Below are 20,627 nucleotides of genomic sequence, written 5' to 3' on the forward strand. Positions count from 1 at the left end.
TCAGGCTTTACGCTTAAGCACGCTATCGTGCCTCGATTTTTAAGTTTTTTGACTCCCAATTGCGAGCCTATTACTGTAATTCGCGCTATGAGATCGAATTTTGTAATCCCAATATGCAGGAGAATCTGCTCCCGGCCTCTCGCTGTCCACCGTCGAGGAAGACAAAGACAAGACTCCTAATATTCAGGTGGATGTCGTGTGTGCCGGGTGACTTGGTGTACATCTTGGCGCCCGAAAGGTAATCATCCCGACAACAAAACTCATACGAACTACGTACCTGAGGCTAACTTTTGAGTGGTTTTACTTATCGAAGCCCTCTAATGTGTCGGTTGTTTTTTTTGTTTTTTTTTTTTTGACAGAGATGTGTCGGTTGTTTGATTGCTCTGTTTTGTCGATGGTTTGTTTGGTTAGAGATCGTTCCAGCTTCGACCTCAAATTTATAGACATCCTTAGAGTAACTTAATTCCACTTGTGGGTTTTGTAAGTCAACTGTCTGGTCGCGTTGAATCCGAGCAAGGAAAGGCTCGTGTTTGAGCGAACCACCTTTGTTCATAGTCGAGTTCATTGCTTTGACCAATCGTTCCTCGCTGTCAAATCCCATGGGGCGATGGAACGGAGTTAAAATCGCTGCTGTTGGGCTTGGCTCCAAAGCAGAGCACCCACTGTTGCACGCATTAGAATATTATTTAACGAAGAGAGGTGACCAAGGCATGCCGAGGCATGATTTTCAACAAGAAGCTCTCCGATGAATATAATAATATACGGTCCAACGGGTCACGAATCGTCCCAACGATTGGTCCTTCTCGAGTCCAAGAATATTCCGTTTTTCTTATGTAGAAATGGGCGCCTTGCTAACGGGCCCTCCAGACATTTCTCAACGTCCTCAATCGTTCGAGCAGTCACCGCCGGTTTCTTTAGGGAGACCCCATGCATTCTTTAATCGAACGCAATTGGATATTAAATCGTCCTAATCTGTACATCTCACAGCTGTTGACTTTGGACGAACAAAACTCCCATGGATCTAGCACTTCGCGGCTATCTAGAGAATGAGCAGAAGTAGAAAAGTAGAAACGCTCCCAAGCAAAGCTTTAGCGACGGATTGACCGCCGTCGATTTTACATTGTGAGTTCGCTCGGAGACTCGGTTACCATGAACCAGAACGATAACACAGTCGTTATCCGAGTCAGTTTGTGAAGCTTTAATCTCCGAGCTATGCGAGGAAAAAAAAAAGCATGGACAGGAGGGGATTGAATAATGGGAATTGACGTACAATCAGATGGTCTTGGTACAGTGCCGTTCTTCTACCTTGATGTAGGACATAACTTTCGTCACCGTCGGCGCTTATTCCTTGTCACTTCTCTTATGTACGATTATATAAATGGAATCGCCAAATTGCAATAATCACTTTTCCATAACCACCTTCGACTTCCCCGGTCTTACCATCTTCGGCTCATTTAGACTTTCGCATCTTTCCTTTTCCACGCCTCTCTCTTCTTCACCTCCTCCTCCTTCTTCTCCCCCTTTTCTACGCTAAATTCTTTTTAGCACAGAATATTAATCCCAAAGTCTCTCCCGTTTCCTTTTCTTTTCCCCCTCAACAGGCCAGGAGAATCATGGGAAGAAACAGGGAGGAAAACGTCGTCCTTAATGGCGATTTGAAGGTAACCCATCTCTCTCTCTCTCTCTCATATTATCAAATATCCTGTCTTTCATCTTTTCGGTAGATTTCTTGATTGTTTCTTGACCATACTCGAAAAGGGATTTAATACAACTTTTTAGCGATCTTGATCATCAGGTCAATGTGGATGGTGAGCTTGAGGCATCGCCGACAAGGCCGTCAAGTCAAAGCAGCAACAGCAGACCAACCAGCATGATCATTAAGGCAAGCTTTTCCTAATCCATTCCTTCCCCATCTAGGCTTCAACCCATCTCTGCATCCTAACTCGTTTTCCATTTTCATGGCGATCTTCCCAAAACAAAAAGCAGAAAGCAAAAAGCGTGATTCCAGCTCACCTGGTCGCCGAAGCCATATCCACGCTGCGCGGGCTCGGCCTGAGATGGTCGGGCCCCATCACGCCGAGCGAAATGCAATACGTCGACCAGTACATCCTCACCAAATATCCCCAGTACTCAAACGGCCTCGTCGAGCCTCACGTCCCCGACATGGACAGCCTCTCCGTCGCCGACGACTCCGACGACAAGCGCAATTCGCTCAGAAGGGATTCCCTCTCCGCCTCCTCTGCTTCGCCCTACTTCAGCCGCAGCTTCTCCGATCTCGACCGGACTCAGCTCGAACCGTCCAGACTCCTCGACATCCTCGCGACGAAATCGTCGCCGCAGGCGAATTTCATCTCCATCCCCGAGATCCAAGCTCGGAACAGGGCGCTCAAGCACTGCGGGCTGACGGAGGACGAATACCTCGTCGTCTTCGCGCCGAGCTACAGGGACGCGATGGTGATGATCGGGGAGAGCTACCCCTTCGCCCGCGGGAGCTACTACCTGACGATCGTCGGCGAGGAGGACGACCGGATCCGGGGCTTCGCGGCGGCGAAGGAGGCGAAGGCGGTGCCGGCGCCGGCGACGTGGCTGGACCTCCGGATCAGGGGGTCGCAGCTGAGCCAGTACTTCCGGAAGAAGTGCAAGCACGTGCCGAAGGGGCTGTTCGCGTACCCGGCGGCGGCGGACGGGACGACGTCCTCGATGCACTGGATATCGGAGGCCCACCGGAACTCGTGGCACGTGCTGCTGGACGCGTCGGCGATGGCGTTCGGCGACGGCCACCACCTGGCGCTCGCGCTCCACCGGCCGGACTTCGTGGTGTGCACGCTCGACGGCGTGCACGTGCAGCCGTCGAGGATCACGTGCCTGCTAGTGAGGAAGAGGTCGTTCGAGACCTCGCCGTGAATTTGACGGCTGGTGAAAGAAGGGATCGGGGGGGAGTTGAAACTTGAAAGTAAATAAGGGGTCAACATATCGTCTTTTATTTTCTTTTTTCTTTTATTTTTTTGGCCAGGAGCAAATTATATAAATACCCCGAAGAACTTCATTTTTATATTTTGTATTCGAAGCATTAATGAAGTCAAAATCCGTAGGTTCTTAAATTCGCCTCTTCTCTCAGTCATTTGTTCAGACTGCTGACAATTTGCTGGACGATACTCAACGCAGTCATCACGAAATATACAAAATCAATATTGTAATTAATGACGCGTTTCTTTATATGCTGATTTCCGATTTCCAATAAAAAACGAATAGATTAATATGATATATACGAATACATACTTTGCAAGCAATGTATCTATCAAATTTAAAATGGGTCAAATGTAATTATATTTCATAAGGATATTGAATAATTTTAGATAAATGATTTGTGAAGAAATTTATCTTGCAACTCGTGATATCTGTGACCGTAATTTATGAACCTAGCTATCATAGGATACATATCGTAAAGATTCATGAATAATTTTATATTTATTTATTTTCCTTGGTTGATATTTGAGAGAAGTCATAAATGTAGATAGGATATCAATTTTTCTTTTATTTAAAATGAAAGGAGTTGAAAAGGACACCGTAGCCTATTGAGTAAATAACGGTTACAAATAAAAAAAATAATAAATTTAGATAGGAAACAGCTAAAATAACCCAAATTTGACATGCAAATATTTGACTTGACATCACAAAGTTCCATCCCAAAAAAATCATACTTAGACTGGGTTTCAACTATAACAACCAAACATTCTGTTTTCGTCTGAATAACAACTATACTTGAACTGCTGAATAATCACATTAGCCTTTTCTTTTCCCTCGTTCAAAAACAAATCTTCATATATTGCCTTCGCAGAATACGTGGAAAAGAAAAGTGCGATAAAAACAAAAAAAGGTAAAAAAGAAAAGGTTGGGAGCCTGTCAGACAGCTGCGTGACCATCTCAGGCAAGTATCGCATTGCCTGGGAACGATCCTCTACAGCACCAGCAGGTCCAGAGAACCCACTAGAGCCGTTAATCACGCTCTGATCACGCAGCCACGATTCATCCACCAGACTTTGGTTCCTGTCTCCTTAGGTCTCAAGGACACAGAGGTACGATCCTATAGAACAGATCCTGTTCAAGTAAGGTCGTGCCCAGTAATTCTCTCCTCCCCGCTTAAAAACTGCTCAATTTGTCAGTTGCGGTCCGATGTGGGACTTTTTTTTCTTCCGCCAGATCCGTGCAAGACTAAATAGTCGAACCCAGCCCATAGGCCTAGTTCGGCCTTCACTCGTACCTTTCCTTGGCGCGGGCCTTGTACGAGCTTTTTCCTCCTACCCGAAACTTTGGGGCGGTAATCAATTGGCGAACGAGTCGGTATTCCCAAAGCAAAGCTTTTTATTGCAGTTCGCGACACCTGAATTGGGTCACCACGGGTGGGTGGGTGGTCCGGCTACCCAAGCTTACTCTTCGACAAGAGAAATTCTTTGATAAGCCTTTTCATTTTAATCAAATTAGCCATCGCCAGCGTCCGTCACAAGCGGAGAAAATTCAATTCTTCGGAATACGGATTACGGGATTCGCAAGAAAATCAGGACATTAGAGCTGCAACGTGTTCGCCGTTGGGTTACTAAACACGTCTCAAGGGGATTAGGCAACGAAAGTCCTTTTCGATTTCGGAGGGCGGTTTTCCGATGCGTGTGTGTACGTGTCAGAGCCGGAGCGAGCAAAGTGCGACATCGAGGAGACGTACGGTGAGACTCCCAGGGCAGCAGAAAACAGCAGGTCAGTCAACCCCTCACTCATTTAAGAGCCCCACCGGTCTCTTCCATCACCCTCCTCCCGCCAGTCTGCAAATGCACGGTCGACCCACCCGCATCGAGCGACCAGACTTCATCGGCACTAAATAGCTACCCAACTGCCCCCCTTAAAGTCCTCATTTAATGCCCATCCCGTCTCATCATGATTAGGCCACCCATTAGGTCATAGGGTAATGGCGGATTTGAACTGTGAACTAATCTGCGGCCGAAAGAACGAAAGAACAGCGACCATCTCATCATGGTCACGCAGTCAGCTTTGATCAAACCGCGCTGAGTTTGAAACCCTTGAGTAATGGTCGCGACGAACCCGCAAAAATGGCCATCGAATTCGGCACTCTCTCGATAAAGCGGGATGTCCGACCGCGGCCTCATTGCATCAACCGGGGAGAGGTCGCCCTTTCGGCATTATTTACTATTTTATTGGAATATGTCCAGTAAGTTTCGCACCTTATCTTCCGGTGCATATCGAACAAGAACAGTTTTACAAACTCGTGGACTATTGAGTGTTAGCTAAGGGAGTCGACGCTTGTTATTTGTGGCCAGTGTTCGTCAAATTTTTGTGATGTTACCTCATATAGATGTCGTGCATGCTATCGAATCCGAAAGCAGTCGATTCGAGTTACCCAGCATAGCCTCGAGAAGACACCCCATTTAGCAAAAGCTTGCTCAATCGGGAATTCCTCCACAAGATTGACACGCAGATTGCAGACCAGGGAACCGCTTCTCTGCATGTGGAAGTGTAGCTACAAAACAGACGAGACGACGACGCTCTGTGCGCGTCACCATCTCTCTACTCTCATCCGCAGCCGTCGGATCATCGCGCGGGCCCCACACGCAGATCGGGCGGCCTCAGTTCGATTCCCAGCCTCAACAAACTCTCTTTAATGCCCCCCCCATCATCCCACTCCCCGTCCGCACTCTTTTCAAGCATCCTTTCTCACCCTCGCAGGCACTCACTCGTCTCGCCATCTTCCAATCCTCAGCTTCTCCCCGCGCGGCGCACCATGAGACCCGGCTTCTTCCTGCTGATGGGCGTCGCCCTCGCGTGCTCGGCCTCGCTCGTGATGCGAGGAGGCGGCGGGGCGGAGGCGGCGGCGGCGGCGCCGGGGACTCCGGTGGCGCAGCACTGCTTGGGGGACTTCGACAAGGTGACGTCGTGCCTGGACTTCGTGCAGGGGAAGGGGGCGGCGCCGTCGAAGCAGTGCTGCGGGTCGGTGGGGGAGATAAGGGAGAGCGACCCGGCGTGCCTCTGCTTCTTCATCGAGCAGATCCACAACGGGAGCAGCCCCATGATCAAGAGCATGAACATCCAGGAGTCCCGCCTCCTCCAGCTCCCCTCCGCCTGCAACCTCAAGAACTCCAGCGTCAGCGACTGCCCCAGTAACTCAATCTCTCTCTCTCTCTTCTCTCTCTCGCCATCTCTTGTGCCTGGTTTTGTGTGATTTTCATTCGTCCTCGAAATTCCATGATCATGCGACGGACGGACGTCACAGATAGTGAAAGTTCAATGAATCCCAGGACTTGCATGGGATCCACCGATTTCCATGGTCCAGATTCGGCTCTATAGGTGTATTTGAATCATGTGAAGTCATACTTTTTTAGGTACTTTTGCCTTATTAATTGCATGCACCTACTCTCAAGGAATTATTGCTCGAGAGGATGAAGCTTGTCGAGTTAGGTGTCGGTTGGATAGTCTGGCGCTTATCGCGCCGCTTATTTCATCAGGCTAAATTCATGCGCAACACGATCGGTTTACCTTAATGTCCAATTCCTTTTGGGAAGATGAAAAAGAGTTACTTTCTGTATTTCTTTTTACTTATGACTTTTCCTCGAAAATTTCAAAGCGAAAAGAAAAGAACTCAGGTCTCGTAAAAACAACGAGGAAATTGTGCATGAACATGCATCCGGTATTTTGTATGATAACTGATAACTCGAAGATAGGAGTTTGTCCAAGCGCTGTCGTTTTATCAAGGAAACATTCGATGTGTTTTGATATGCTCGATACGTGCTCTTCTTAACTCTGGAATTTTCATCTCCACATCTGCAGAGCTTCTGGGCATACCTCCGTCGTCTCCGGACGCCGCCATATTCACCAACGCTTCTTCTTCGTCAACGGCCGCTCCGACGACCGCAGGAACAGGAACGGGAACACCGTCGTTGCCCGAAAAAGCCAGCGACAGCTCTAGCAGAAACATGCACGGATCCATGAGCGCCTCGGCGATTGTTCTCGCGACCATCCTTTTCACCTCGTTCCCTCGCTGGCTCGAGCTCTGAGCCGTCCGGCGAGGCGGTGAAGGCTTGTCGATCGCGCCTCGTCCTAGTTATAATTGTATTGAAAGTTTGGGATTCCTGGTCCTAGCTCTTCCGCTGACTTAGAACAATCTCTCTGCGTTTCTTTGTGCTTGGTTTTTAGCATGCTTTTCCCTTCAAGCGTTTGGTATCATTGAGCTCGTTCTGTTTTTTGGGAAGGCGATTCCTCTCCTCTGCGCCTGTGCTAATACGGGCCTAAATTTGGTTAAAAGTTGCTACGAAAATGACTTGGGAACCAAAATAATTCGTCAATTCGAGTTGAACACGCGAATTTTTCTTGGGTGGTTTACATTCTACTCCCCGGAAAAAAAGCGTGCGATTTATCTCGCAATGTTTTTAGAGGAAACTACGAAGAAAATGGTCCATATATTATCGCCGTTTTTTCTTTTTTTTTGTCCAGTTTTGATTCCCGCGGAGTTCATGACAAATCTGCATCATTTTTCGATCGAAAAATGTGACCCAGAACCGGAGAAATGGGTCAAATTATAAAATTGGCACTTGGCTCCAACGTGGAATAAGCATATCAAAATTTGAGAGAGGATACAAAAATGGGTCTGTGTACTACCATTTGTCCTCGTTCAACTTCAATCCCCGTACTGTAATTTTTCTAACAAAATCCATCGCCAAAATAATGGATGGATACAGTAATTTTCGGTTCAAATGCAAATGAAGATTGTTGTCTAAAGATTAAAACAATTTAAGCCTATTGGGAAAAACAAATACAAGCAACTTTGACCCATTTCCCCCCCTTTTTTTAATGGCAAAGGACACAAAAACCCTAAATTATGTCTACCGTTGCATATTTATTCTAAACTTCTTTTCACAACAAAAAAATAAATTTCAAACTTGTACTATATATCATCCGTTAAACTTTTGTCAATAAAAACAGTTAAAAGTTTACTTACAGAAATATCAAAAAGCAAACATTGTTAAGAAAGGACGGCATTATTTTGGTTGAGCCTCAATAAAGGGCAAATGTAGATACATGTTTGGGGTTTTTAATATCACAAATAAGGGATTAGGCTTAAATGTGTCATAACAGCCTTAGGTTTAAATGCGTCGTAACGGGCACGGTGTGCGGTTTTTGATTTTTTTAGTGATTTTTTCCTTGTTTTGAAACACCCAAAATAGGGGGAAAAAGAACTTTCCTGTTACTGTCAAAAATTTTAATTTCTTTTCTTTTGGGCACAAGAGTAACATCAATTAACTCCAACCAATCCTGGCCAAAAGAAAAATGGAAAATAGACCTCTTTTTTGTTTTCTGGTCAGTTAAAAAATAAAAATAGACTTTCACAGGAGCGAAAATCGCATATCCTCACGACGCGGTTTGTCTTAGCGCGCTGCCCGTACTCTTCTCTCTGCTCTGCTAGGGCAACAACAACGACAACAACAAAATCAAAAAAGAGCAGCGACAGGCCCAGCAACTCTCTCCTCCTGTCTCGCTCGCGCGCGCGCGCGCGCATCGGTGAATCGGAATCTCGAGCAGGAGCGCCCCTCAGATTCTCCGCAATCCAGCAATCGCCATGTCTCAGGTAGTCGTCGTCGTCAGATCCGTTCGATTCGATTCCGAGGGGTAAGGTTCTCTCTCTCGACTGACTCCGTGGAGGGGAAATTTTGGATGTCGCGCAGGTGGACAACCGGAATTCTCAAGCCGTCAAGCGCGCTCGGACCGACGGTACCTGATTTCCGCCGCTCTCGCGAACTTTTTTTTTTGTTGCTGCTGTTGTTTGTCTCGCGGTGGTTTGTTGCCTGCTGCTGCTGTTGTTGTTGCTGCTTTTGCTATTCGGGGGGGATGTTTCGACGTAGTTGAATTCGTAACGGTGCTGTCTCGTTCCTCGTTTCGTCGTCCGTGGTGGTACCGTGCAGGACTTGTGGAAAGATTGGCAGGAATTAGCATTTTTTGTAAAATTGGCGCCTGTGAATTAGCGGCGGGTGCTCCTTATGATAACTGTCATGCTTCGGATTTTACTGATCGAAGCTCCGGCTTGTCTCGATCAAATTATCTCTAGTTTTAGTCTTACAGTCTGGTGTTCGGTGCATGACGGGGCTGTTGTTTAGTGTCAGGGTTGTCTTCTTGAAGTTGGTTCTTTCTGATTCATGTCCACCTAATTTCTTTGCTCAATATGCTCGATATTCTGTAATCGGTTTCTTCTAGCTTCCTGGAAGGTATTGGTGTACGTACATGAAAATAAGGATTTTCTGTTTGTAGGTAGCCGCAGGGAAGATGATTGGACTTGCCCTAGTTGTGGAAACGTTAACTTTTCATTCAGAACAACGTGCAACATGCGGAATTGCACTCAACCGAGGCCAGCAGAGCATAATTCGGTGAGAAACTTTATATTTGTTCCCGAAAAGTATACAATTTTGCTCTCTAAATTAATTTTAAAGGCCCCTCGTTTTCAGTTGGTACTCATGTAGGTATGCAGCCTTGTGTTTAGCATTTATTCCGCCAATATCTGAATATCACTTCATTCTGTTGTGCCATATATATTAGTGCCAATTATCATCAATAGACATATGGTAGGTTGAAATAGCTTGTCGATATTGATTGTTTTAGTCACTTGTATGCTTATGTCTGGTGATAGTTTGACTAGTATTTGCAAATAAAGTTAGTGTTCTAGTGGTTTGCATGAGTAGGAACACTATTATCCTGTCAGTTTGCCTAATTGTAGCTCTCCTGAGATTGTTGTCAGACAGTTGAGAACAAGAGATGTGTTCTTTCTCCGACTTTTGTTAGATTCTGCATGTCATATGGTTTGATCTGGGTTCATATGAGTACCCTTCTATTACGACAAGTTGGAGTTCATGTATGAATGTTTCAAGAAAGCAGGGGAGTAATAGCAATAGACCTAGAGAGCTCGGGAATGTGTATGGTTAAGTATGTGAGCATATAGTTCCTTAAATTAGAATTTCTCTGAAAATGTTTGGCACCACAAAATATGGAAGCCTTTGAAAGAAGGAAGTTTTCTCACAAGAAGGTGACATGTGCTGTCTAGAATTCTAATTGCGTTCGTCTAGAATTTGAGAGTATTGTTGTTTCAAGAAGTTGTCTCAAGAAAGTCATGTTTTATAGCAAAGGAATAATGATGATTTAGTGAATTCTATTACTCTTGCTTAGTGCATTACAATATTCCAAAAGCTTTATCAAACTGCAGAAACCAAATTAAAATTCAAATTGTGAGGCTTAATTTTCTGACATGAAGTATCCTCCTTTCTCTGCACTATCTTCCTGGAGCAATGTACAAAAGTTAGTAGAAGCAAATTTTTTCATGAAGTTGCTCTAGAAGCTTTTTTGCTCCTGCCTGTTTTTCCCTTGTTACTGTAGGTTCATCATTTGTTACACTTCTTTATTACTTGTCGCATCCTTGGTGTAAGTTTCGCTTTTCTAATTGTAATATCTGTTTATTACATGTAGAAATCTGCCATGAAGCCCATGCACACAGCCCAGGGTTTTTCCTCCACATCTCCATACATGGGTCCTGGGTCTCCTTCCTCTATGATTATGGGTGTGCCACCTTATGGCTCTTCTATTTTCCATGGTCCCTCCATTTCTCCCTATGAGGTCCCTTTTCCTGGGGGCTCTGCATATCCTTACGGTTATGGCAGCCGTCTTTCTCCTGGCAGCCCTTACAGATCACTACACCTATCTGGACCGGCACCGTATTCAAGTGGACCCATGATGGGAAATGGTATGTTATGATTCAATGCAGTCCTCAAATGATCAAGGATCCTACTTGAAAATGTGAAATTAAATCACGAGTATGCCTTTTGTGTTTTTGTGATTCTACAATTCTTGTTGTACATTGTACAGAGCATTTCTCAATTGATAGTTATTATATATTCCTTTATTATTAGTCAAAAATATTGAGTTTGGTGAGTTTGGTGTTATATAAGAGTACGTGTAAAGACACAAGTGGAAGCATAAATGATTCTTGTCTATTGCGGTTTGTCGTATGCACCTTTTATGTCTGGTTGGATAATTGAAAATGTTCACATTTTTATTCCCCCCTCTTATACTTGGAAGTTTTTGCTTTCCTTAGGGATGTATAGTATGCCCCCTATGATGGATCGATATGGGTTACGGTTGCCCATGGCACCCAGTGGTATGGTATGTATGAAATTTTGCTTGATACTGGATGACAAGTTATCTCGTAGTTTATTCGCATCCTACCACTTGTGTTAAATCTGAACTTCTAATTCACGCAATAGAACTCTGTATTTATATCTTCACACAGGGACCAAGGCCAGGGCTGTATCCAGATGATAAAAGCCATAGAAAAGGTGGAGGTTTGTTATTTGAAACTTTTCATCAGATCAACTAAAAAGGGTTTTCTGGCATTTGCATCTGACAAAAAATATTATGGTTTAAATCATTGTAGATGCAATGCGGGATGATGATTGGACTTGCCCGAAATGTGGAAATGTCAACTTTTCCTTTAGACCAGTTTGCAACATGAGGAAGTGCAATACTCCTAAGCCCGGATCCCAGGTTTGTGCTACATTTTCTATCATGAAGGGGTAAAATAGATGAATTTAAATTTCTGTCATGTCGAATTTACTATTGCTTGTCTCATTAGAATTCTCCCTTGACTCCATTTGGATAAAATTCAATATGGTGTACTCCTCGCAATTTGTTTGCGTAGTGTTAATTTCTTTCCTACCGATATTGCAGGTTTCAAAGTCTGATAAAAGTTCAAGTAAGTCATTTTATTAGCAAATGCACGTGCTTTTTACCATTTTTTTGGTACTAATGCATGGCATGCTCCAGAACAAAAAATGCCAGACGGAAGCTGGAAGTGTGAGCAATGTGGAAACATAAATTATCCGTTCAGAACAAAATGTAATAGACAAAACTGTGGGGCTGAAAAGCCTGCTGAGCCTGAAAAGTCCCCTTCCCAGGACAAGGATGAAAATGAACAGGTTTGTTATGTACACTTGATATGTGTGCCTTTGTTGTTTGAAGTCATTGTTATTTTTGTCAGCCACTTTTTTATGTACATACTTAAAGAATGCAGACTATTATTCCTTTTCTTTTCTACTTCCAATTGGAGGGCTAAGTTGGCCAGGCGCTGCTGCATCTGCCCTCTTTCAACTTTTTTATTGAATGGAGCAATTCTTTTGTGCACTTATTGATAAGCAGTTATCTACTTTTCCAGTGAGTACTAGGACATACATGAGGGTTGAGAAGGTCCAGAGTCGTCGTCCAGCATTGCCCAGTATGGTTGTCTCAAAGTCAGTCTTGTTGTCCTCGTGTTGCAGTTGTTTTCAAGTTACTCAACCTTCCCATGAAGTGTGGAGGTCATTGTAATGGAATGTTTTGTCTTTGTGGATCCGTTTGATGAATAAGGTGCTAGCGAGTTAGCATTGGACGTAATGTTGAGGTTGGTTCCAGTTGTCCTAGGTCATTATGCTCTTGCCGCAAAGTTCCCTATTCCAGTTGGTGCAATAATGCCAATGTACACTCAGTCTTTGTCGCTGGCTAAGATAGGGGTAGGGTGTTACTTCTTTTCCTTGGTTCAGTTAATCATTTATGTGGTGAAGTACTTTCATTGTCCTAAAGCCTGGAATTTGTGAGTTTTGAATTATGGTGAAGTCATTTGTCTATAGCTATTATGACATTTTGAAGTCGCCTTTTCGGCAGCGCAGTGTGCTGATTATTGATAATTTCTGTTAGGAAGTGCTTTGTCCTGCATCCATGCATCAATACTAGGCTATCACAACCCTTTCAAGGTTTAGTCGTGAAATGATAGACTTGATCGGGGCCAACTGCTAGTGTAATTCCTGTTTTTAATGTGAAAAACTTCTTGCTTTTGTGAGGATAGTTACATGTGCCGCAAAGGGGTCTTGGAGTTTGAGGCTATCCTGTGTGTATATCCGTGCTGTCACTTTTGTGTTGCTTCAGTTTCAACCTGTTTTCTTTCTCATATGGTTAATGTGGAGAGAGGGGTCCTGAACGCTATTCTTGCTACGAAGGTCAAATTCTGTTTTTTGTCGAAAACAACAGAAGGGTGTCATCCATAATGAAATCTATCATAACTTAAGCATAGGGTTACTGTGCTATGGATCTATGACTTAGCTGTACTTTTGGTTGGTTTCTTCCAAATCAAGTGGCTGACGTGCATGCATGTGTGAACTGGCCGTTTATATATGACTTGTGCGCAATTTTAGATTTTTCTGCTTAAGCTTTTAGCTCTCTACCATGGCTATGGACTTGACAGATTGCAATCGCTCATCTGTATTTGAGGCCAGTGGTTGTATTTAATGAAAACTGATTATGACATTGCTTTGTTTATTAGATTTAAACCTCATTTTTCTAGTAAGAGAAGGCAAAGCATTTTTTGACTTTTTGTGTTTGAAGAACCGCAAATTTTGACTTATGATCTAGCATTTGAAATCTCTAGAAGCATCTGAATGAATAAGATTTAAAGTTGCCTTGATTTCTTTTCGCAAAATTTTGGCGGGACTCGAAGAGGACCCTGGTTTGGGGGCTGCGGAGCTAGTGTATCGTTGCTGCACCACCACCAATATCGTTTCTACTCTTTTCACGGACAGTCTAGTTTAAACTTTTAACGCTAGCTAGTTTATTTTGATCAAAGCTTTTAAATTCCATTCTTGTAACATTAATTGCTGTTATATGATCGATTAAGCATCAGGGTGTGGTTCTCAGACTGGGGATGCTAAGCTCATGCGCTCGCTGTGTATATAAACTGGAATTTGAAGTTGTACCGGACTATTACAGTCTGGTCATGAAACCTCAGAATTAAGTAATTTGGGAGAATCTTGATCGTGATTTAGTTCTAATGAGGCTGTGTCGATTAGAAGCTGCAACTTGGCAAAAGCGGTTGCCCCAGGTGCAATTGTTGGCGTAGGGATTCCTCGTAAATGAAAATAATCGCAAAATGATTCCCTTGATAGAAATAATACGGTTCGGTTGATGATCAGAATAAAACTGATGGCAAGTTCCGTGCATCCGTAAGGGGTTTTCTTTGAGCGAGTGGTACAAAACTAGAGCATCGTTCCCTTGACTGATTCCATTGGCGCCCCCCCATTCCAATGCCGACACCACAATCCACACCAGAGATTGATAACGTGTCGTCGGAAAGGTAGAGGCACCTTGACGACCTCTTGCAAGCTCACTTTGCAAGAACGATTTGATTTTCTGAATATAGGAAGAATAGCATCGCGAGAGGGCACATGACAGGCGTGAGCGAAAAACAATGTCACTGGGGTCTACTCCTGAACGGTCGCTCGTCATACCCACAAGAAAAGGCTAAGAAAATGACATGGAATATTGTTTTCATGTGAAGACACAAGATTTGCTCGCGAGGTAGTTGAGATCTCTCTTGTAAAGTTACATGGCCCAGAGAGACGCCGATATTGCCTAAGTCGGGAGGCGTGTGTTCTGTCACGTATCGCACTGGGGTATCACCCATTATGCTTTTCATTCTTCCATCCATGCCGCACCATCTTAGACAAGTACAAAATTTAGAATTTACACCATGCGGAAGCACAAACATGACCGAGTTTTATATTTGAGCAATCTGTTGCAAGTAAACAGTGCGTAGCCAGTTCCAACATTTGCAAACAACAAGAGAGTACGAGATGTTAACTTAGTGACGCTTTTTCTTTTTTTCGCGAGAAGTTTCACGGAATCCGTGCATTTAGGTTGCCTGACGGGCGCAGGAGCTTCCAAAGTGTATCTATTCACCCCCATCACCGAGTCTGACCTGAGAAAATGGAGCTGGATGACTGCGCCGGCACAAGAAAGATAAAGACATGCCACAGTTACCTGCACATATAACGAAGCGTTGCTGTAGGTTAGCAATGGCACTGCATCGTCACCTAAGGAGATAAATCTGCACGTGACTGCATTTGCATATGTGCAAAGCTGAGAGGTTCGCTAAGTTGTGGGCTCACCTGAAAATGCAGTTTCAAATGCCCACATGTAGTCAGTTCAGTTGGGCGGAGTCGAAGCTAAATTCATGCCGTGCCTCCGAGAACAGACATTCTTGCATGCTGCTGCCGCCAAAGCTGATGATGTTGCTCTCATTGTGAGGATTCAAGATGTGAGTTTGGGAATGCTTCGGCCGCTGTTCAGCATGCCAGTATCCAGATGAAGCCAGCCTTGAGCCTTGGCCAAAACCATACATTGATGACTGATCCCTGCTCATGCAATTGTTATTTGTATGAACAGAATGCTCATGCGATGCCGATTTTTGTCTGATTGGATCCCGAGAATCGGTTGACAGAAGAGAGAGAGCACGTTGAATATTTTGCGATGGGTCCAAATTGGGAGATGCCAGAGATTCCCCTAAACCTGTCCAAATTGGGAGAGTCCAGTCATAGCCATGGGAAGGAAACACAATTGCTCGAATAATTTTAGTATGACTGTCAGATTCAAAACCATATCTTAAGTAGCACTCATGACTTTCTGTCTTGACCAGGCGACATTTCACAATACTTTGAAATCATGCATGCATTAATCTATACAGTCCCATATCAAACAGTGCTAATGAAGCCCCTCAATCATCTACAATTACCAAGAATTTAGAGAAGCTTTCTGAAAATTTACAGAACTCTAATCAGAAGATAATGACAAAAAAGCTTTGAGTAGAAGCAAATTGCCAGACCAAGCATGCGAGTTCTGTTGAATCAAAATCATAAATATGGTCCGCTGATAATATGTAAGGTTCAAGTGCATCTGCAGAGCAAATCCAGATGATCCGAGGAATAGCGATCTTTTTCCATCAATAGACCCACATTAATGTCCATTAAGGAATATAGTTTTGTAAATCAACTGATAGTGTAATCAGCTAGATCATGTATAATTTACGAAATAAAAGCTACAAAGTGCAGTTGTAAAGCACAAAAAATGTAGCAGGTCATACCTCCACCAGTAGTTTTGACTGGCATGCCTTTTGATGATAGAAGTTCGTTATAGCTTTTACCCAATCCAGTGGACTTGAGGGTGTCCGGTATCCCATTGCTTGGGATAGTGATACACTCACCAACACCTCCGCCTATTGGAAGCTTCGGACCTTTCTCTATGAGCTTAGTGTCCTGTGTATCTGCCCATTTAAAACTAGCAGTAGACCTGGTGTGGATAGCTGGAGCTCTGCTCAAGACTGGATTCAACTGCTGCATCCCACCTGGATAAATATACGTACAGATAGCATGTCATATTTATGTAAGGAACAAAACCAATGTAACCTCGTGCATGGCATGTGGCATTGACGACAAAGGTTCTTGGATGCGTTTGACTATACCCAATTTATCTAGCACTTGCCATCTTATTGATGCAAGCTCAATCAAACGGAGATCATACAGACTAGATAGGATGAAAAGGGGACACTGGGTCCTTCTGCACAGCATATCACACTAAGAGATAGAAAAATAGAGTGTAGATTAAATCCTCAACATCCAATCGAAATCAGTGCCTGGTTCAGTTCAATATCTACACCAAAATGCGTTGTAGTTAAAAGTTCATAAACTTCTATCCTACTAGATTGGAAGTTGCACTTTAAACTACTGATCTGAAGTCCCACGTCCGGGGCCAATCAATGACAAAAGGATTTTAGGAGAGCGCATGTTGACTTGGGCCTTCCATACTCAATTTCAAGCAGGATAGAACTTAACCATTACAGTGATGCAGGACCTGTCCAAAGTGAGTAGTACTTATTATTATATAAAGGATAAGGAGAACTCTGTGGCAATATTCTCAGGTTAGCTTACGCTGCACTCAGTAAGCTCATCAAAGTTAATACCTCTATCATATACTCCAAAAACACCAGAGTGTCCATGTGACTCGCATCTATTTAAGAAAATAAAAGTAGTGATGATGGTCCAGAAATTTTCCTAAAAAATAAAGGCCGTCAAGGAAAAAAAACTGACACAAAGTCACAGATCATTTGACAGAGTAGAAAGTTTCAATAAGAATGCAGGTTCTATTTTATGTTGACATAAATAAGAGCAATACAAGTGACGGCTTAGAAAGCTTCCTGAAAAAAACACACGCCCTTAAAACATGAAAATATTTTAATATGGTCACTGGTCATACAACAGAGTCGAAACAATGTACTCAACCATTTGGACAATAATGTTATCTGAAGGATAATCAGATTCCAATTATAGTAGATGGGTCGAAATGACAATGCAGCAGAAACACCTAAAGAGTACGTTACAGTACCATAAAACAGTGCAGACAGTCTAGCCGGATTCAACTGGGTCACATCCGGCGGGGGCTTGCGACGTCTTGCATTGTGATCAGATAGGCGCTTGCGACAGCTACGCTTCTTTTCATCAAACTCAGATAGCCCATGAAACCTTGACATTAGAAATTAAGCTGTAAGTTAAACTCAAACCATTTGAAACTCAATTGCTACTTTCTTTTTGTTATTGATAGAGTGGATAAGATACTATAGCTGCTTCTGCAAGTAGGAATAAATACGAGTGGTCGGCAAAAGAGGCATAAGAAGAAAAAAAATCAGGCAATTTTTATGTCTTTTGACTAACTATCTGAAGACCATAGGAAGCTTTACCTGCTGCATTGCTGACAAAACCGACGCTCTATACCACTGACGATGACCTTAGGGCATTTAGAGTGACTCTCACAAACTCTATGCTTGCGGTGGTAATCTTTAGCTGAAGAGAGGTCAAGGTTACAGCCTTCAACTTGGCAGCGTGGGGCGGACGTACCCTGACAGTTGGATTTGTTTCTCTTTGCTGGAGTATCAGGTGATTTCATGACCGAAGGAAGGTCTTGGGTCTTCACATGATCCTTGTCAATAGTATTTTCAAAATATATCCTTTTACCGAGCTTTAGACTGAGCAGTGGCTCACCAGAGCAGACCGAAGGCTCGAGTGCCGGTGACATTCCGGTAAAATCATTCACCGCCAATTCTTTCTTGCTACTCTGCAGAGAAAAGCCTTCATGCGCCTCCACAGAGAATTTCGAGATTTTCAATTCATCCGTAGACGAAGAATTGACAGAAGCCGATTTCGAGCTCTTGGACACAGAAGTGTAACCCGGATCAATGCTGGTACAACTGCTGCTGCCGCCACCATTCTCATACAGAAATAAGGACCCGGGGTCAATCAGCTCCTCCGCCTCGATTCCCCAATCAGTCGCTCGCAGCGGCTTAGAGGTTTCAGTCGCTTTTGAACCGAACATCATAAGATTCTCCCATTCCCACTGCAGAGGAGGTTTTGCATTCCACTCCATCAGTGAAATTGCGCTCATCAACTTCTTTCAGCGTAGCCTAGCCTCCTATCGACGGACGGAATAGCAACGAGCACCAGATCTGCATCCATCATCCCACGCATGATTAGCCGTCTCTTTTACGGAGAAAACAGCAGGAAACCAGCCAAATGTCCATGTAAATTGCAGGAAAAATAGCACATCAAAGGCACTGAAAAAGCGGTCAAACACGACGGGAAGCAACGGAGGAGATGTTCACAACATCAGAGTCTATATTCAGTCCCCATAACCCGATCAGAGGTGCAAGATGCTTAATCCTCGACCCAATCGTACAAAGAATCAAAGTCTCCGTCGGAGAAATGTCAACGACCATCACAGAGATCTAATGCGAAAAAGAAACAAACCCCAACCGGTCATCCCGGAATTTCTCAATCAATTGGAAGGAAGGAAAATAAAAAAAAATAAAAAAATAAAAACAGCAAGAGTGACGGTCAACTCATAACCAGAAACAAGAAGGAACAATCCCATCTCTCTCCGAGCGATAAAACAGCAATCGATTCCTCGGCGAAAACCGGACAGAACCGGACAGCGAACGGATCCTTCTACTAGCCCATGCTCTCAGAAACATCACTAGGGCGTGTCTACTACCGGCACCGATTTTGATCGGTACCCCACCCCCAAAAAAAAAAAAAAAAAAAAAAAGAGAGAGAGAGAGAGAACAGAAGAAGATAAGCAAAGCGGTCCTTGTGTCTGCGCTTTCTCTCTTTTGCAGATTCCAGCAGAGAATCTTTCGGCCCCGAGCGAACGCTGCCGTTTCCGCAGCTCAGGTAATTTCTCGCGCCGGCCACCCCAAAAAAAAAAAAAAAAAAAAGGAAGAAGGAGAAGAAGCCGAATGATAAGACGGAAGGAAGGAAAACGAAAAGGCAAAAAAGTGAACAGTGACTTCCTCCTCCTCCCTCCCCCTACCAAAATCCTCGCACGCTGCTGGCTCGCTTCCATCAAAGCCGGACGCTTTGCCAGATTTAGCAACCCTCGCTCGTCAACTCAACTCCTCATTACTCACTTTTTCACTCTCTCTCTCTCTCTCTCTCTCTTTCCACGAGACTTGTTTTATCCTCAACAGAAAGGGCCAGTGGGGGGGTGGGAAAGGGGGACAAAATCGAAGAAGAAGAAGAAGGCGACAGAGAAATCGCGGCGGCTTTTTTTCCCCTCTCTTCCCTTCCCTCCCCTTCTCGTCCGTCCGTGTCTCCTCAATCCCGAGGAGAGCAACAGATCGGGGGGAACGAGCTTTCCGGGGGAAGAGGAAGAGGAAGAGGAGGAGGAGGAGGAGGAGGAGGAGGAAAAGAAGGGATCTTACCCGGAAGCCTTCGGGTCGCGCGGCGGGCGCTGCTTGGCCAAATGGAGGAAAAAGGCTGAACTAGAGATGTGAGAGAGAGAGAGAGAGACTGGCTGACTGAGGAAGAGGGGGGCTCAGCTTTTAGGACTGCAAGGAGAGCAGAGGGAATGAAAAAATCATGGCAACTTCACCCCCACTGTTCTCGCACACACACCCTCGCACGCACCAACCCCCCATTTTATATTTATATATATATACAAAAAAAAATTATATTTAAAAATAAATATAAATCAAGAATAAAAGAGAAAAGAAAAAGGGTGGAGGAGGAGGACGGGAGGAGGACGACGGAGGACGGGAGGAGGAGGAGCTGGTGGTGTATTTACTCCCCCTCTCTCTCTCTCTCTCTCTAGCACGGCTCCCACTGGATACAGCCTTGCAGTTTTTGGACGCTTTGGCTTCCTTTTTTTTTTTTTTTGGCCTTTACCCTTCCCCACTATTATTTTATTTTCTTTATTCTTTGATCCCGCGACGACTCGGACCGAGTCGACTCGGGGTCCGACTGCTTGCCTTCTCTTTTTATTCCTTTTTCTTTTCTTCTTCTTTTTTTCCCCTTCTTTTTTTCTATTTTCTCCTCGCCGACGACTTGGCCCAAAGTTGACTCTCTCCCTTCTCTTGGGGGACACGAGTGCGGAATCGCAAATGTTTGAACTTAAAAAGCGATCTTATTTCGATCCATTGAGAAGTTAAAATTTAGAAAGTCGCTCGTCGTGTTCCACGTAGGTAGGAGGAGCCACGGTCGAATTTTCCCACCCCGGAATCTCATCGATGGCCCCGTTGAAATTTCGCTATCGACCTTTTAAAAATCGTGGAAATTCTCAATAGGCCACGTTCCGAGCTAATGTTAAGATTGACCAACTGGCAGGGCATCTGGTCTTTCGTTTTAGGTCAATGGCCTAGTTCTTGCGCCCTGTTTTTATGCCCTTCCATTCAATTTTCTCGG

At 44.3% G+C, this 20,627-nt stretch overlaps 4 protein-coding genes and 1 non-coding gene across 8 annotated transcripts; 3 read left to right on the top strand and 2 right to left on the bottom strand.

The window, feature by feature from the left end:
• Positions 1 to 1,244: 1,244 nt before the first annotated feature.
• Positions 1,245 to 3,101, top strand: LOC104433678. Its single transcript, XM_010046513.3, has 3 exons — positions 1,245 to 1,661; positions 1,796 to 1,882; positions 1,987 to 3,101. The coding sequence occupies exons 1-3, from the start codon at positions 1,614 to 1,616 to the stop codon at positions 2,902 to 2,904; spliced, it is 1,053 nt and encodes a 350-aa protein (XP_010044815.2). The 5' UTR covers positions 1,245 to 1,613; the 3' UTR covers positions 2,905 to 3,101.
• A 796-nt stretch (positions 3,102 to 3,897) lies between these two features.
• Positions 3,898 to 4,116, bottom strand: LOC120290997. Its single transcript, XR_005548807.1, has one exon. It is a non-coding gene; the product is annotated as a small nucleolar RNA U3 (small nucleolar RNA).
• Positions 4,117 to 5,678: 1,562 nt separating this feature from the next.
• Positions 5,679 to 7,252, top strand: LOC104433679 (non-specific lipid transfer protein GPI-anchored 1). The gene is made up of 2 exons (XM_010046514.3): positions 5,679 to 6,164; positions 6,832 to 7,252. Exons 1-2 carry the CDS (start codon positions 5,789 to 5,791, stop codon positions 7,056 to 7,058), a joined length of 603 nt encoding a protein of 200 aa, XP_010044816.3. The 5' UTR covers positions 5,679 to 5,788; the 3' UTR covers positions 7,059 to 7,252.
• Positions 7,253 to 8,401: 1,149 nt separating this feature from the next.
• On the top strand, positions 8,402 to 13,743 carry LOC104433680 (ranBP2-type zinc finger protein At1g67325). 2 transcript variants are annotated; one of them, XM_010046515.3, is made up of 10 exons: positions 8,402 to 8,626; positions 8,724 to 8,769; positions 9,304 to 9,419; positions 10,510 to 10,783; positions 11,135 to 11,202; positions 11,330 to 11,381; positions 11,474 to 11,583; positions 11,767 to 11,791; positions 11,863 to 12,014; positions 12,251 to 13,743. In XM_010046515.3, the coding sequence occupies exons 1-10, from the start codon at positions 8,618 to 8,620 to the stop codon at positions 12,251 to 12,253; spliced, it is 855 nt and encodes a 284-aa protein (XP_010044817.1). In that variant the 5' UTR covers positions 8,402 to 8,617; the 3' UTR covers positions 12,254 to 13,743. The 2 variants fall into 2 exon arrangements, with proteins under 2 accessions (XP_010044817.1, XP_010044818.1); XM_010046516.3 differs by having other exon boundaries at positions 11,330 to 11,375.
• Positions 13,744 to 14,562: 819 nt separating this feature from the next.
• Positions 14,563 to 19,857, bottom strand: LOC104433681 (squamosa promoter-binding-like protein 2). 3 transcript variants are annotated; one of them, XM_010046517.3, is made up of 6 exons: positions 19,649 to 19,857; positions 17,633 to 18,394; positions 17,281 to 17,417; positions 15,983 to 16,243; positions 15,012 to 15,411; positions 14,563 to 14,883 (listed from the first exon to the last, which is right to left on the bottom strand). In XM_010046517.3, the coding sequence occupies exons 2-5, from the start codon at positions 18,331 to 18,333 to the stop codon at positions 15,044 to 15,046; spliced, it is 1,467 nt and encodes a 488-aa protein (XP_010044819.1). In that variant the 5' UTR covers positions 18,334 to 18,394; positions 19,649 to 19,857; the 3' UTR covers positions 14,563 to 14,883; positions 15,012 to 15,043. The 3 variants fall into 3 exon arrangements, with proteins under 3 accessions (XP_010044819.1, XP_039160777.1, XP_010044820.1); XM_039304843.1 differs by lacking the exon at positions 19,649 to 19,857 and adding an exon at positions 19,258 to 19,426; XM_010046518.3 differs by lacking the exon at positions 19,649 to 19,857 and adding an exon at positions 18,795 to 18,979.
• Between the last annotated feature and the right edge of the window lie 770 nt (positions 19,858 to 20,627).

The sequence above is a fragment of the Eucalyptus grandis genome, chromosome 2, assembly GCF_016545825.1.
Source record: "Eucalyptus grandis isolate ANBG69807.140 chromosome 2, ASM1654582v1, whole genome shotgun sequence".
NCBI lineage: Eukaryota > Viridiplantae > Streptophyta > Magnoliopsida > Myrtales > Myrtaceae > Eucalyptus > Eucalyptus grandis.